Source organism: Xiphophorus couchianus, chromosome 12 (assembly GCF_001444195.1).
Source record: "Xiphophorus couchianus chromosome 12, X_couchianus-1.0, whole genome shotgun sequence".
NCBI lineage: Eukaryota > Metazoa > Chordata > Actinopteri > Cyprinodontiformes > Poeciliidae > Xiphophorus > Xiphophorus couchianus.
The window spans coordinates 3,493,682-3,509,910 of record NC_040239.1 but is presented as its reverse complement, the minus strand read 5'-3'; the positions used below and the strand labels follow the sequence as shown (position 1 = coordinate 3,509,910).

Sequence of the window (16,229 nt, the reverse complement as noted above, 5' to 3'; positions counted from 1 at the left end):
TTTAATTTTAGTTGCATCTCCTCTTCATTTTTGTTTCGCCATGAGTTTGTTTTAACCCGATCACCCCACATTCAGATGCAAACAGGCCGAGAGGGAGCGGGATCTGGCCTTAGAGGCCAACCGGCTCTTCAAGCAGGACTTTGGAGACAAAATTGAGGGTCTGCAGGCGGAGGTGGAGCAGCTGCGCAGACAAAGGTGAATATAAAAGGTTTATTTTAAAAAAAAACATTTTTTAAGTTCTTTAGGTTCTGAAATGGTTTAAATAAATCACTAAGAGTCCAAAACTTTTGACTGAATCTGTGTGAAGAGTTCTGGTCCAAGCATTGAGCCCTGAGGAACTCCACGACCAACAGCGAAACATAAACATGAATCTTTAGATGTAAACCAAGATGAACTGTTTTATAGAAGAGGATTAGAGGCACCGGAAAAAAAAATTCTGATTTTATTCTCAGAATTCTGAATTTTTTCTGAGATTAAAGTCAAAATTTTCAGATTAACATCAGAATTCTGAGATTAAAGTATCAGTCGGAATTCTGAGATTAGTCAATTTTGAGATTATAGCAAATGTTTTGAGATTGAAGCCAGCATTCTGTCCTTAATCTTAGAATTCTGAGATTAAAATCACATTTGTGTGATTAAAATCAGAACTCAAAAATTAATGCCAGAATTTTGAGATGAGTTAGAATTTCGTTTTTAATCTCAGGGTTTTGAGATTAAAATACAATTTTTGAGATTAAAACCAGAATTTTAAGAAAAAAGTCCGAATTTTGAGATTAAAACCAAATTTTTTCCATCCCCCTGGCTCTAATCCTCTTCCACACAAGCCTCTCCCTTCAAGATCCACAAACCAAATTTACATCTGTACTCTAATCATCTAAAATTCTCGATTACCATCAATGCTAACCAAACGGTTGTCGTTGTTTTTTTTAGTCTGTATTTAGATCCAGTTTTCTGTTTCAGATTTGGTCTGGAGCAGGAGCTGAGAGAACGAGAGCAGAAGCAAAATCTGAGCGCCGCAGCCAGAGCTTCTGCTCCGAGGAAGATCAAGCATCCAGAGAGTCCTCCAAAGGTGAGTCCAAAACGTCAACAGTCCCACCAGGAGATGACAGAAATCTCAAGTTTTTCCTTCCACAACAGCTTCTTTCACAATCCACACCAACCAAGACGGCCCAGCCACTGGGAGAACTGGAGGAGAAAACCAGTCTGAGCTCCAGTCTGTGAGTCTACAGATCTACACTCTCTGTTTTTAATATTAAAGAAAATTTTATTCATTTTTTCTGACTTATGTCTCCTTTTTTAAGCTCGTCACATACTGAGGATGAGCAGGTGAGGCTTTTATGAGATCTATGGAGGAATTAGGATTAGGGCTTCTGAAAAAATAACTACTCTGAATTTAATCCTGATATTCTGAGACTAAAATCAGATTTGAGACTCAAATATCCAGAATTCATTTAAACGGAAACCTTTCTGTTTGGTGTTGCTTCAGGAAGAGAAGCTCCCTGAGGGCCCCCAGCCTTATGTTTGCAACCTGTGTAAACAGGACGACTCCCTCTTGAGGACAAAGGTACAAACTGCAGGAGACCGTCTGGGACAAAAAACAGAAATCAGCTAAAATCCCTGCATGCTATTGATAGTATAAAGACTGCAAATAAGAAGTGAGAAAAAAATACATCTTCCAGTTCATATTTAGCAGCTACAATTTTAATCAATCTTTTTTATTTTTAATGTATTTTTCAAGCTAAATGTGGCAGCTTTCTTTCCTTTCTCTCCTAGAAACAATGCAAGAACTGCTTAAACTTTTTCTGCGTGAGCTGCGTCTCTCATGAGCTGCCGCTGCCTTCCTCCATCCTCCCGGAGACGGTGTGCACGTCCTGCTACTCGCAGTTGCTGCAGCAGTACTCGTCGACGCCAACATAAGCTCGCAGAACAATCAGAGGCATTAAGACCCAAAAAACCGGCACTGCAGGAAGCACTTTCCCCCCTCAAAATGTCATGAAAGATCCTCTCTGGGGTGTATTTTTTTTAAACATTCAAATGTTTGCCATGCAGGTTTCCAACCAGTAACACCTTTATTTGGTGTTGCTGGTCACTTCCACTTCAACTTGAGGGAAAATCGGCTGCAGCGTAGCTGACAAAGGCACCAAACTGGATTTAAAATACATTTATATAACCTCTCTCATTGTTTCTTAATATAAAAATATATATTGCTGCGTATTTCAACAGATATTTATGTTTTTAATGAATAAAAATGGAGAAACTGGATGCTATGCTTGTATTTTGAGCTTCTGCTTTGCTTTTTGTAGTGTTGATAGCAGATCACAGTTTCACAGTTTTGGTCTCTGCATCAGATTTCCGCTGGTGCCAAGTGGGGACAATCCGTTATGAGAATGGAAACAAATTTGGCCTAAAATGTTTATTTTAAACGTGAAAAAAGTGGCCACATGCTTCTCATTTCTCCTTATTTTGAGAAATTGCATTAGCCTTATATGTATTTTTATGCAATATTTAGTATTTGGTGGCTAGGGTTAGCCCATAAGCGCAGCAAAGCTTAGCATAAAGTGGAGATAGATTCCAGTTAACTGCCTTGTTAGCTGTTTCACCAAACCAGCACGTAGAAGCCGATTAGTCCACATATGAAGCTCATAAGGACAAAATATTGGTTAAATAATGGATCCTACATGTGCAATGGTTGCACAATGACGCCAGATTAAATGCTTATCTAGATTTGATGTGAGACCCAAAAAGACCTTTATAGGTTTCTCTATCATCGAGCCAATGCGCGTAAAGCCAATTAGTCCAACTCAATGGTTTTCCTCATGAATATATCACATATAGGGCCCACATGGAAAAAAAATGGTTAAATAATGGGCACCACTTGGCCTTGTCAAATGGTTTGGCAATGACTCCAGATTAAATGTTTATATAGGTTTGGTGTGGGGCCCATTTGGGCGTAACCAAATACCAAATTATGACCCAAAAAGGATCTTCATAGACACCTGGAAGCTGACTAGTCCGACTCCATGGTTTTCTTGATATTTCTTATGCCAACACCAGATTTAATTTTGACATTTAACTAATCTAGTTAATAAAATGCATATTAACATTAACTATCATTCACATGGGTTAAATAATGGACACCATATGGGTTCTTATAGGTTTGATCTGTGACCCATGTGGGCACACAGTTATAACTATCCTAGTACCAAATTCAGAACAAAGAAAGACATTCATAAGACACTCCATCTGGTTTCGCCATTATGAGACGCACTGCATTGGCTCCCATTGTCCAGGTTACGCCCACAAATCCTTATGGGGCCCACATACTTATGATGACTGGTACATTGTAGGTGCTACATCTGCTAATGCAAGGAATAATAGTGTGTTTTACAATATAAAGGTATACTCTACCAAAATGGCTGCTGTCTGAATAAAACATGGTAAAAGCAGAGGTAATAAATGGTTAGTACCTCCGTCTGGGCTTCATTAAATCCGTCACCTACAGTATTGTTGAAGTGAAAGTGATTTTTAGGGTTTGAAAACATAAATACAGAAAAACATGTCAACCACGAGCTTATGTTGCTAACTGGAACAGGGTTAAATTAGGCGGGATATCTGAGTTTATGGTTATAAACATCTCCTTTTTTAGAATTTATTCCTTATTGGCTTTTTTTCAGCTGTCACCAAACCAAAGTGCATTGACAAGCTGCAACTGCAGTAAATATGCTAGATGGAGCAATCTAAATGAGCCAGCAGGAATTTAGCATTTGGTTTATTGTGTTATTGCAAATGTACATGTGAGCTGAAGCTGCTTTAAAGATAAATAATAAACTGGTATCCAATTATTACTGTACTGTTGCATTATTTTTCATCTTGTACAACAAAGTGAAACCCATGAAATCCAGCTAACTTCATTAAACAGGGCTAATGTATGGAGAGTGACAAATTACAATAACTTATAAAATAATAAAAGTTGAAAATACTTGATGTTCTGATGTCATTTCAAAATCAATGTGTAATTATTTTATTATTTAATGCTAATTTCCTGTCCTGATGTACATCATGAATTAATTTAAACTGTCAACTTCACCCATCAAACTCAATGGCTGGGCTTCTGAAGAGACCCTGACGTGTGATTGGCTGCTTCTGAAGAGACCCTGATGTGTGATTGGCTGCTTCTGAAGAGACCCTGACATGTGATTGGCTGCTTCTGAAGAGACCCTGATGTGTGATTGGCTGCTTCTGAAGAGACCCTGACATGTGATTGGCTGCTTCTGAAGAGACCCTGATGTGTGATTGGCTGCTTTTGAACCGACCCTGACATGTGATTGGCTGCTTCTGAAGAGACCTTGATGTGTGATTGGCTGCTTCAAATAGTGAGCGAAGATAACCTCTTCGGATTTTGACTCTGATGTCAATATTTTCTCTAGAAAGGTAAAATAACTTAAAATTGTTGTAATGTATTTACTACAAACTCCGGGTGACCAACTCGAGCCTATATATTTCTAGTTTGGTCTGAAATATCACTAATAGCATGGAAGAAGCTGCCACAGACCACACGATGGTCAATGTTAGCTCCGCCCACTAGCTAACAGCGGCTAACGGTCTCAATGTACTCGGGCACACTTCAGTCCGCGGAGGACCATGGAATGGTACAGTACGCCCGAGTATGAAGGGGCCTTTACAGATATTTCAGTCCAAACTAGAGAAATAGAGGGTGGAATTCTTCACCCAAAGTTTTAGTAAATAAATTGTAATAATTGAATTATGTTTTTTAAAGTTATTTGTGCTCATTCTAGCGAACATATCGGCCTCAAGGGTCAAGACGTAAGAGTCTGTCCTAATCCCGCCCACTGAGTTTAATGGGTGAAGTTGACAGTACAGCAACATGAAATAATTAAGTAAATAATGAAATTATATATAGTTTTTAAAACGAAATAAACATTTGAGTTACATCAATTTATACTGAAGAACTTATTTTTGTATTTATTTCCAGTTTAAAGAAATTAATTACCATTAAGTAATTATTTCATAAGTTATTCATTTATTTTTGATTTAGCACCTTTTACTCTCCACCATAATATTCCAGAAAATATTTTAATCAAGAAATGAAAAAGCGTTTAACTGCCAGAGCTCAGAAATAAATTTGAGATATAAAAATATGTTCTTCTGACAGAATATGACTTTATAAAAAAGCATAAAGAGTTCCCTTCGACTATCAAAACATCCCACGACATTTCTCCTTTAAACTAGAACATATTCTGGTTTCAACAAGATATAAATCATGTTATAACAACTTTCATAAGTCGCTATAGCAGAAACGTTTCTGCGCTTCAATGTATTTCCCATCTCTGGAAGCTAAAAATCTTCTATCATAAAGTAAAATAAAATTTTAAAATGTGCAATTTTAAAATAAAAAACTGATTATGTTTAAGAGTTTCTCAGCACAATTATAGATAGATAGATAGATAGATAGATAGATAGATAGATAGATAGATAGATAGATAGATAGATAGATAGAAATTAAGCTCACATTTCTTTGACACCAGGAATGTTTATTTTTTCATATTTTATTGTTTAAAGAATAAATATGATGATCTTGATTATTAACTCCAAGGTTGTGTCGACATTCACCTAAAAAATATATTCAGTCAGTGTTAGTTTAGAGGTTGATTATTTTACATTTACAGTGAATATAGCATGGCAAACAGAATTTAGACATTATTGTTGTTCCATACTGCATATTCCCAGAATTGGGTTGTTTAGAAAAATCTTCCAAGAAGGAACTTTATTGAACTTTACAGCTGAAACACTTCAGGATTTCTTCTTCTGTAGGGAAACATAAAACTTCTGGATTTTCTCACCGTCAGTCAAGAGTCTGGCACAGAGTTCAGGAACAACTCGATGTATCTTTGCCCTGAAAAGAAATGAAAATTTAAAGAGACATTTTGAACCACCTTATGAATCCAGTCGAGCTAATGAACCCGTGCATGGATCGACACAGGCTGAGGCGGAATTGGAAGAGCTACGTGGGAAAGACGCTAAACAGCAGCAACCAGAAGACGCCTCCAATCAACAAGTCCTGTCTCCGGCTTGGAGTACTGTTTTGAGGAAAGGGAAGCAGAAGCCCCAGAAACCCTTGAAGGGAGCAGTGTCATTGGAACATGGAACACAAAACCGTCAAAAGCGGGAGCAGCGCAAAGGAGGAATTATTGGCACTGGCACAGCGACTAACATCCCAGTGGTTAGAACCAAGCTGGTAAGTGTCTTTGCTACGAAATTCTCTCCCGACCTTGATGCTGACACTCTGAGTGCCTATCTAACTGAGAAACTGGGCCAATCGGTGACATGCAGGAAGATAGACTCGATGCGTAACCGATTTAGCTCGTTTCATATAACTGCAGAGTGCTCGGAAGTTGCAGAAGTATACGATCCTAAACTCTGGCCATCGGGTGTGTATGTGCGTCGCTACTTTGAGGCGCGCAGACCAAAAAATAACAGCATCCGTTTGGCTCATATGTCAGAGACTGGTATACTGCAGCAAGACAACGTATCTGCATCTGTAGCACCGCAAATGAGCGACGGCCACGCAGATCCTGATAAATAAATGACTGATATTAATATTGTGTCATATAATGCGCGAGGTCTGCGTGTTGGACACAGTGAAACAGACAGAGCGCGTCGCCTTGTGGTGGACAAATTACTGGAGACTTGTGATATACTGTGTGTGCAGGAGACATTCTTAGCTAAACAGGACCTGGAGAAGCTGAATTGCATACACAAAGACTTTTACGGCGCTGGTGAATCCACTACCGACCTTAGCACCAGAATAATTCGGGGAAGGATAGCCGGTGGTGTTGCAATATTATGGCACAAAAAATATGATCAACTGGTTGATGTGATTAGACTGGGTGTGGATTGGGCCATAGGGCTGAAATTTACTTGTGGAGACAAACATTTTATTGTTTTAAACATATACACACCTTATGAATGTCCTCAAAACGAAGACGAATTTCTTAATAGACTGTCTTTTATTATGTCTTTTATGCAAGATAATCTATCCACTTGTTTTTTTATTGTGGGGGATTTAAATGCAGATGTTACAGATAAACATTCTACATTTAATGCAATTCTGTCACAGTAATGCCTTAATTCTTTCTAGTAAGGCACTTTTGCCTAACAACAGTTACACCTATATTAGTGAATCATGGCATACAACTTCCTGGTTAGATCATTGTATCTGTACAGCTGATGCTCATGATTCCATTCTGGGAATTCGTGTCAACTATGACCTTGCCACCACTGACCATATACCATTCTCCTTATGTGTAAACATGAATTGCATACCTTCTGTTTTGCCTGTAGACTATAATATAAGTACAGGAAAAATAGCATGGGATAACTTGACTGAAAAAGATCTATCAGATTATTGCCATCAAACTAATGACATGTTCAGCAATACATACTTACCAAAGGGAGCAATCTCATGCCGTGATATGAATTGTAAAGACCCTCAACATGGTATTGAGTTATGTACTCTGTATGAGAATGTTGTGAAATCCCTCCTTATCTCAAGCAAGCCACTGCATAAAACCATCTTGCATAGCACCAAGCCGGGTTGGAACGACTATGTAAAAGAACATCATGCAGAGGCCAGAAGGGCTCTTAAAGCATGGGCCGATGCGGGTAAACAGAGACATGGCCCCTTGTTTGAATACAAAAAACAAGCAAATGTTAATTTTAAACATTTTTTAAGATTCATAAGGAGACGTGAAAATACTATGAGGTCTGACTCTCTTGCTAGAAAGTTAGGAAATAATAATGTTAAGGACTTTTGGAAAGAAATAAAGAAAGTAAATAACTGTAAAGCGTCACTTCCATCTACTATTGATGGTGTTACTGGTGTAAAAGAAATCACTCAGTTATGGAAAGAGCACTACAGTGCGCTGTTTAATTGTGTCAAAAGTGACATTTCTGACATAGGAAGCATTCACAGTAATGAGAATGTGATTGTATCCCCACAAGAAATATATCATATAATTATGACACTGAAAGACAATAAGGCCTGTGGGATGGATAACATTTCCACTGAGCATTTGAAAAATGCAAGTAAAAAACTCTGTACATTACTCTCTATGTGTTTCACTGGTTGTCTAGTACATGGTCTGCTACCTAAATCAATGTTATCTGTCATTCTGGTACCCACTATTAAAGACAAAGCGGGTAAGATTAGCTCCTTGGAGAATTACCGACCCATAGCTTTAGCTAGTAGTTTGTCGAAAGTTTTTGAAAGAGTCCTTCTAAATAGGCTGGAAGAGTTTCTTTTGACCTCTGATAATCAATTCGGTTTTAAACCCAAACATGGTACAGACATGTGTATTTTTGTGCTACAGGAGATTTTAGATTTGTATAATTTGCGCAACACCACAGTATTTATGTGTTTTATTGATGCTTCTAAAGCATTTGATCGCGTGAATCATCAAAAATTGTTCTGCAAGTTAGAAAGCAGAGGTGTACCCAAATATCTAATTAGAATAATGGTCTATTGGTATGGTCATCAACTAATGTATGTCAAATGGGGTAACTCATTGTCTGACTCGTTTAATGTTGGTAACGGAGTAAGGCAGGGAAGTATATTGTCCCCTTACCTTTTTAACATCTATATGGATGAACTATCAAAGCGCCTGAATTGTTGTAAAACAGGCTGTGTAGTTGGTGACCGCACAATCAATCACATAATGTATGCGGATGATTTGGTAATCTTATGCCCATATAGTGCTGGCCTTCAACAATTACTAAGGGTCTGCTCCCAATATGGATGTGATTTTGATGTCAAATATAACGCTAAGAAAAGCAATGTCATGATTGTTAGAAGTAGAGCAGATAAGCATCTGATAACCCCTGACTTCTCTTTATCTGGCATTGTCCTCAATATATGCAATGAAATTAAATATCTGGGACATTACATAACTGATGACCTATCTGATGATCGTGACATTTGTAGGCAGTATTGCATGATGTATGCACAGGCTAATATTTTGATCAGAAAGTTTGGTATGTGTTCATCCTCTGTGAAGGTAGCTCTTTTTAAAGTTTTTTGTACTTCATTTTACACAGCCCATCTATGGCGAAGATATAAAAAAAGTAGCCTGCACAAACTTTATGTGGCATACAATGATGGCCTGAGGCTCCTACTCAAAGTGCCTAGATGGAGCAGTGCCAGCCACATGTTTGCACATAACGCTGTTCCCACATGTGCAGCTGCGCTCAGGAATCTCATGTATAAATGTATGTGTAGATTATCCGTGTCATACAATAATATAATAGCAATTTTAGTAAACCCTGTTTTTAGTACAGCGAGATTTTTCTCAAGATTGTGGAAACATTGGCGTCATCATTTATTTGTGGCTCAGTGACTGTCATGTTTCTTTTTTTTTGTTTTTTTTTTTCTTTTCTTTTTGTTTTACTATGGACCTCTTTTGTGTCTGAAATAAAGATTGATTGATTGATTGATTGATTGATTGATTGATTGATTGATTGATTGATTGATTGATTTTGGCATCAACTGGATAAACTTTAGCCAAGGAAAATTTAGAAAAAAAAACACCAAACTTAAAAAAATTCAGATCATTTGTTCACTTATTTATGTTTTGTTTTGGCTGAAAATATACATATGTATCTAATGCATATTTTCAGAAGGCTTTGGTTATATGTTCAAGAGACAAGTTACGGAAAATCAACAGGAAAATAGCAGTTTAAAAAAAAAAGAAAAAAAGAATTGCATATGCATGTCTTTTTCAGACATTTTAATATTGACATTACTCTTGGTTGGACTATTTTGATTCCTGCTTTAATTTGTTTTTATTTATTCATTTGTTCATATGTTTGTTTCTGTTTTTCTCATGTCTAAAATAAATTTTTGAGTTTCAAAAATAAATAATTAAAATAAGCTGCAAACCAGGATTAGAATTTTGGGTTTTTCGTTGTAGTTTAGTTTTATTTCGTTGTGGCTTTTTGCTTGTCTATTTCAGTGAATTTTAGTGAATTTTTAGTGTGTTTGCTAGTTTTTATTAGTTAAATATTGTTCAGTTTTATTAGTTATTGCAGTATGGATTTTGGACTTTGGTTAATTTTTAGATGGAGAATTAAGAAAAAAGGGTCAATGTTTTGTGTTGTAATTATGTTTACATTGTTTGGGTAATGAATACTAAACAGAAAGTATCATTTTCAAAAAATGTATTCAATTATTGTTGAAGAACCAACTTTTCCTGTCGCCATTTTGCAAACTAGCGTAAGCGCCGCCAGGATGATTGTGGAGTACCGCAACTTGACACAAACTGCTTGGATGGAAGAAAAGAAAACCAATTTAACATCAGTTTGAAAATCTAATAAATAGATTAATAAACACAAAAATGAAGGATGTATCTATAATTTCAGTATGCGTTTGTTTTATAATCGCGCGACATAGTTCCAGTTAGAAATCGTTTTTCCCCATCCACTCACTGAATCTTTGGTTCATAGTCGTGAAACAAAGGAAATTACATCTTAGATTTTGATTATAAATGCACAATATAGTTAGTGATTACAGTTTTTCGCCATTAATTACCATTTTTATTTATTTCAGTTAACGGACATGTTTTTATTTATTTCAGTTTCCATTATTGCGCTACTTCCAGTTAGTTATGATAGCCTTGTTGTTATTCTATCAGCAGCGAAGCTCCTACCCATGTTCATGCGGTCCCTGGACATGGCGTCCAGCGCGTCCCTGTGGCAGCGGAAGAAGACGTCGGCCTCGCCGCTCGGCCGCCCGCTGGGTCCGAACTCCACCAGGATCTTCGACACGACCAGCGGTGAGAAGAACTGCAGGAGGAGGAGCAGAAACGCTGAGGTTCTGTCGGGTCAAACGGGCAACGTAACGCTACTACTTCCTGTTTCCTGGGCCGTACCTTCACGATGTCTTCTCCAGTGACGTGGAAGGGAAGCCCTCGCACGTGGATGTAATGCGTCGGCGCATGCAACATCTGGTGGGAAGCTGAAGTGGCACAAATAACTTAGAATTAATTTGTGAATTGATGTTTAAATGTGGTGCTAAATAATAAATCAAATTCTAATTCTGGGTCACGTTTTATTGGCACGTAAACGTAGCCTGTAAGTAGTTGGAAAGCACTGCTAATCCACTTCCTTTGCTTTTGCTCCTCCTCTTTAAATCTCTACCTTCTAGCATGGTTAGAAAGCAGAAGAGAGACGACCGAGTCAATTATTATTATTATTATTATTATTATTCTGTCTCATTATGGTCGTTGAAAGAGATTATTTAAACTTTCTCCTTTCTCTACGAATAAGGATTAAATCTGACTTTAATATCAGAGTTCTGAGAAAAAAAGTCAGAATTCTGAGATTAAAGTCAACATTTTGGAAAAAAAGGTGAGAATTTTTAGAAAAGAGAATTCTGAGAAAAAAGTAAAAATTATGAGAAAAGCAAAAATTTAGAAAAAAATTATTATTTTTGATACTAAATCTCTTCAGTATCTCCCCGCTCTGTGAAAGCCTCCTTTTCATAGTTCAAGTATTATTTGAGCTTTTGAAATGCTAATCAGTTGCTTCCAGTTGTAAAAAACAACACTTTGTTGCCACGGTAACACATCATAGTGATAACATTAACCAAAGAAGTGACGAACAAAAAGTCTAGAAATGGAACAAGTCCGAATTGACTTAGTAGAGCTGCTCTAACTTGCTGCCACTATGATTCTCAAAAAGAATGAACTGAATTCGGTCACCAGCTCTGTAGTTGGGCTGGGAGTCAGGAACTGGTCTCCAGTTTGCATACTGGGGCGGATTTGGATTTGGAATCGTCCTCATTTTCCGCAAGGCGGTCTGGACTTCTTCCCTACTGCTGGGAAACACCTCGATGTATCTGCAGAAACAGTCGCAATAAAACCGACACTTTTACATCTTTCTGTCGGCAAGAGGAATACTTACGCGACAAAAACCGAACCAGTAACCGGACCAGTAACTGGACCGGCAGCTGCAGAGCCTTACCTGTGTCCAATAAGCTCTCTGTCCTTCTGCAGAGCTCTCTTGGCTTCCTGCTGAGAGGAAAACTGTACGTACGCTTGTCCAGAGTTTCTCCCCCTGGAGTTGGTAACCATGGTGATCCCGTTCTCAGCTATGTTGAAACCTGCGTTAACAAAACAAAAAAACTAACGTCAAATTCGTGTTGCGCACAAAGCATAAAAACCCATTTTGGACTGATAGATATGTAAAAGAAACATGGCCGCCATATTCTCATGGGGGCAATGAGAAATTTTTATTTTTTATATTTATTTTTCTTTATGGAGAAAATGGTCTCTAAAAGTTAAAAACACTATCATTTAACTACAACAGTGTATTAGGGCTTAAGTAGATAAAAAAAAAAAAAAAAATTTCTGCCAAAATTTTTTAAAATTTCTAGGAAAAAAAAAAAAAATTCTGAGCTCCAAAAGTCACAAAATTGCCAGAAAAAACTCAGAAATTTTAAAGAAACACAAGGAAATGTAAGTTTGAAAAGTTTTTTTTTTTTTAAAGTGCTTTAGATTAGATTTTTTTTTTTTTTTTTTACACAATTTTAACTAGGTGAAACTAAAACTATCCTCTTTGAAGAGTTGGGGTAAAACATAATCACAGACGAAGGTTTTGTTGTTTTTATCTTAAATGCTAAATATTTATATTTTTTGATTAATTACTGCTCTGAGAATGTTGTTCTTTCAGCATTAATTACTAAATCGGTTGATGATCATTATTTTATAATCAATTAATCGCAAATAATCACGATTAATCACAATTAATTGCGAATAATTTAATTAATCGATTCAATCCTAGCCTAGCTAGACTGGTACAAATCCTGGATGGAGGAATTTCAGCCCTGTTGATCCTCTGGTTCATTTTTAAGGTCTCTGAATAAATTCTTCACCTGAGAAGAAGCGAGCGACGTCGTCCTCGTTGCAGGAGAAGGGCAGCCCTCTGAGCAGCACCGCGTCGTCTTCACTCCGCGGCTCAGTTGATTTCTGCAGGATCTCCTCAGCGTCGCCGTTTGTCACCTCATACACTGAAAACGCAACAGAAACTCCCATCTTTCTTCAAATAAAATGGACACACTTTCAATCATTTTACAGCCGAAAAGCAGGATAATATTTGTTTCAACAGAATCTAATGTTATTGTCACGCCTTTTTGCAAAGACGGCACTGTTCAATGTTTTCTTTGAACTTTTAAAGCTTGTCTTGGAAATCATTTCACTTTTGTATCTTTTCCTCCCGCTTTGATTTTTTTTAAAGACTAACTCAAAACCTATTAACCTATAAACACTAAAAGTTTTAGCATCACAAACATCTGCAATTTTATCAGGAGTTTATACACTTTATACCCACTCTGTTGCATTAAATCAAATATATCCCCTCAGCTATAATAAAGAATCAACAGAAAACATCCAGAAATTTAAATATCAGCTTCCAGGAGGATTTTCCCCAGTGGATCATTAGCCTGACAGACCGCCAGGCTTTACTTTCCCCCCACCAGACTGAAAGTTTAAACAAGATTCTTTTGTTTTATATACACAAAGACGAGTTAAGCTAGGTTTACATTAGACAAGTTGAACCATTTGAACTGAGGATGCAAAATATAGCAACTCTAACACCAATATCGTAAAATATTAGACATTTTTTAACATATTGGCATCAGTCCGATAAATAAAGCTGGGCCGATATGAACAGCCGATATTTATTTTTATCTTGTTGCCATCTGTTTCTGGTATTTTATTCTCCAAAAGTGCAGAAACGGTAGTGAAATCCATAATATTGGTGAATATCAATAATCAGCCATAACAGCAACATTAACATTGGATATTTTCACATCATTGAATTCCTACTTTGAACCAGCAGATCAAAATCCTGCACCAAGCTACAGACATTACTAAATAAAATGAGAGGATCTAGAAAATACAATAAATCCTTTAATTTATAAGAATATTTAGTTAAGCAAACAAATATGCTGACTCATCATTGTCCATTTTCAATAATATTTTTATTTATTTATTTACTTTTTAATGTGACTAGCGTTACTTAGATCCACCGGCTGATTACTTCATTAGGATTTAATTGAAGTGAGACAGTCGTATTGTTTATTTTAATTGCATTTCATTGCGTTGCCTTTTTTAAGACTATATAGTTGGTGTTTAAGCGTTGCAAATACTGCATAATAACCCCGTCAAATCCCCCAGATTCCTGTCAACTTTTAACGTTTTTCAACAACAAAAACACGATGGGCCGCTGGTGGACCGCGCTATGCTAGCGCCTTGACCCCCAGGCTTAGCAGGTTTTCTGTCCCTGAGCAGAGAAACAGACCTTCAACGTAGCGTGGGCCGAGGTACTGCCTGTGCTTCTCCAGAGCCTTTCTGACGTCTTCCTCATGCTCCATCTCGATGAAGGCGCGTCCCGACGGCCTTCCCAGCCGGTCCAGAGGCAGGTGGATCCCGTTCTCCCCATCACGGATCCTGCAGTCTGAAGCACAGTTCAATTTTTTCACTACGGGTGCACCAATCTTCTTTTTTCACCTCTGATACCAATACCAATATCTGAAGCTTAGCATCACATGACACAGAAAAACAGCTGAATTGACTTTTTAGAAACCCAATAAAAAACACAGACATAAATGTACTTAATTACAAATTTATCTGCTAACTTTGCATCAGTACAGCACACTTAAATGCACCAGTAGCTTCACCTTCTTGGTCAAACATGTAAAAACAACTTTAATTTTTTTCAGTCAGTGCATTTAGGAGTATATCAGCCAATGTTATAAAATAAATAGTAACTGACAAAAGCAATAGGTTGACTACCTAAAATAAACTGGAACAAACTGTTCAAATGGTTCAAAAAGTGAAATCAGCAATTCTAAATATAATGGAAAATAAATAAAGCCACAATTTTTTTTGTCTTAAATGCAAACTGTATTTGTTTTTTATAGTTTTGTCTTTATTACTGCTCTGAATGAGTTGTTGTTACAGCAAATGGCCTTTTTTGAGTATGAATACTCCAGTTAACGATTAATCTATTAATCACAATTAATCGTTTCAGCCCAGATTGCGACACTTCTCAATAATATCACCATATTCCTCCTTTCTAGGAATTTTCAGATATTAATGAAATATGTTGACACTTTATACAAGTTTCAGCATTTCTAAAGCTGGTTACCTGAGAAGAACTGCAGCAGGTCCTGCGCCGTGCAGGACCAGAGGAGACCCTTCACCTGCACCAGGTAAACCTCTTTGGTTTGTGGCTGCGGATTGGTCTGGTAGTCTGGCAGAGGAGGGTAGTCCTCTTCACATGGCGACCCAGCCTGGAAGACACAAATTCAATTTTTTGAAATTTTTTTTTGTTGCATTAAAACAAAAAAACAATAGAAACTCCTAAACTTTAGAAGATTTTAGCCAGGACTGAGTGTTTTAACTGAATACGCAAACTTGTTAATGTCATTATTATTATACAAAACTGATACCTTTGTATAATTAGACTATATTGAAAACTCTTTGAAAACTCTTTGTTGGATATTGAATGAAGCACTGTTACTATGACAGCAACAATCAAGCCACATTCTCTGTCTCATAAGGATTGATCCCAACGATTGACTTTCCCTTAGTCAAACCACTCGCATCTCCACTGAGCACAGCTAAAAAGCGATCAGATGTTAAGAATATGATCAATTTAAATACAAAATTCGGAGCTGCTTTATGATGCTTTACTGACAAATTATCTTTATTTTCAGAGAGAAACCGACTCCACAGACCGACTCCCTGCGTTTCCAGGAGGAATTACGGGCCTGACCTTCGTGCAGAACCGGTGCTGAATGATTCTCAGGCCGGGCTGGAGGTAACGGACCGTGGTTGTATCAGAAATCCATGCTCGCTGCTGATTTTGGTTCCCCCAGACGCGGGACAGCACGCTGCTTCTTGTTTTGATGGCTGCCGTTACAGGCAGCTGTCTAACTGCGACACACCGCTGGAGTAGAGGCAGGAGGGACTTACAGTTGGCGGACATCTTCTCCCAACGCAGCTGATGGTTAAAAAGTAAACTAAACGACTTCAGGACAGTTTCTCTGCCCCGGGCTCTCCTCAACCACCTGGACTAGCTAGCTAGCTGTTAGCTTCCTATTAGCTAAAAGTCACGTGGGTCTATGACAGTCAAGGGCAACGCACGAGCTC

The 16,229-nt window shown here is 37.6% G+C and overlaps 2 protein-coding genes across 5 annotated transcripts in view; one reads left to right on the top strand and one right to left on the bottom strand.

Annotated features, from left to right (window-relative positions):
* The window catches only part of rufy3 (RUN and FYVE domain containing 3), a 16,502-nt gene extending 12,657 nt beyond the window's left edge, over positions 1–3,845 (top strand). For both annotated transcript variants that reach the window (XM_028032952.1, XM_028032953.1), the window contains exons 13-18: positions 76–195; positions 961–1,069; positions 1,138–1,217; positions 1,302–1,326; positions 1,487–1,564; positions 1,774–3,845. In XM_028032952.1, coding sequence (XP_027888753.1) covers positions 76–195; positions 961–1,069; positions 1,138–1,217; positions 1,302–1,326; positions 1,487–1,564; positions 1,774–1,917 — 556 coding nt within the window. In that variant the 3' untranslated portion in view covers positions 1,918–3,845. The remainder of the gene's footprint in view (positions 1–75; positions 196–960; positions 1,070–1,137; positions 1,218–1,301; positions 1,327–1,486; positions 1,565–1,773) is intronic.
* grsf1 (G-rich RNA sequence binding factor 1) overlaps positions 1–16,229 on the bottom strand; it is a 17,882-nt gene extending 1,653 nt beyond the window's left edge. The window contains exons 1-10 of one of the 3 annotated variants that reach the window (XM_028032971.1): positions 15,853–16,228; positions 15,223–15,367; positions 14,374–14,529; positions 12,947–13,081; positions 12,037–12,175; positions 11,775–11,911; positions 10,944–11,029; positions 10,722–10,857; positions 5,862–5,914; positions 5,533–5,631 (exon numbers count right to left, since the gene is read on the bottom strand). In XM_028032971.1, coding sequence (XP_027888772.1) covers positions 5,868–5,914; positions 10,722–10,857; positions 10,944–11,029; positions 11,775–11,911; positions 12,037–12,175; positions 12,947–13,081; positions 14,374–14,529; positions 15,223–15,367; positions 15,853–16,065 — 1,194 coding nt within the window. In that variant the 5' untranslated portion in view covers positions 16,066–16,228 and the 3' untranslated portion in view covers positions 5,533–5,631; positions 5,862–5,867. Of the gene's footprint in view, positions 1–5,532; positions 5,632–5,652; positions 5,915–10,721; positions 10,858–10,943; positions 11,030–11,774; positions 11,912–12,036; positions 12,176–12,946; positions 13,082–14,373; positions 14,530–15,222; positions 15,368–15,852 lie in introns of those variants that run through there. The other 2 variants (XM_028032972.1, XM_028032970.1) reach the window with 2 other exon arrangements.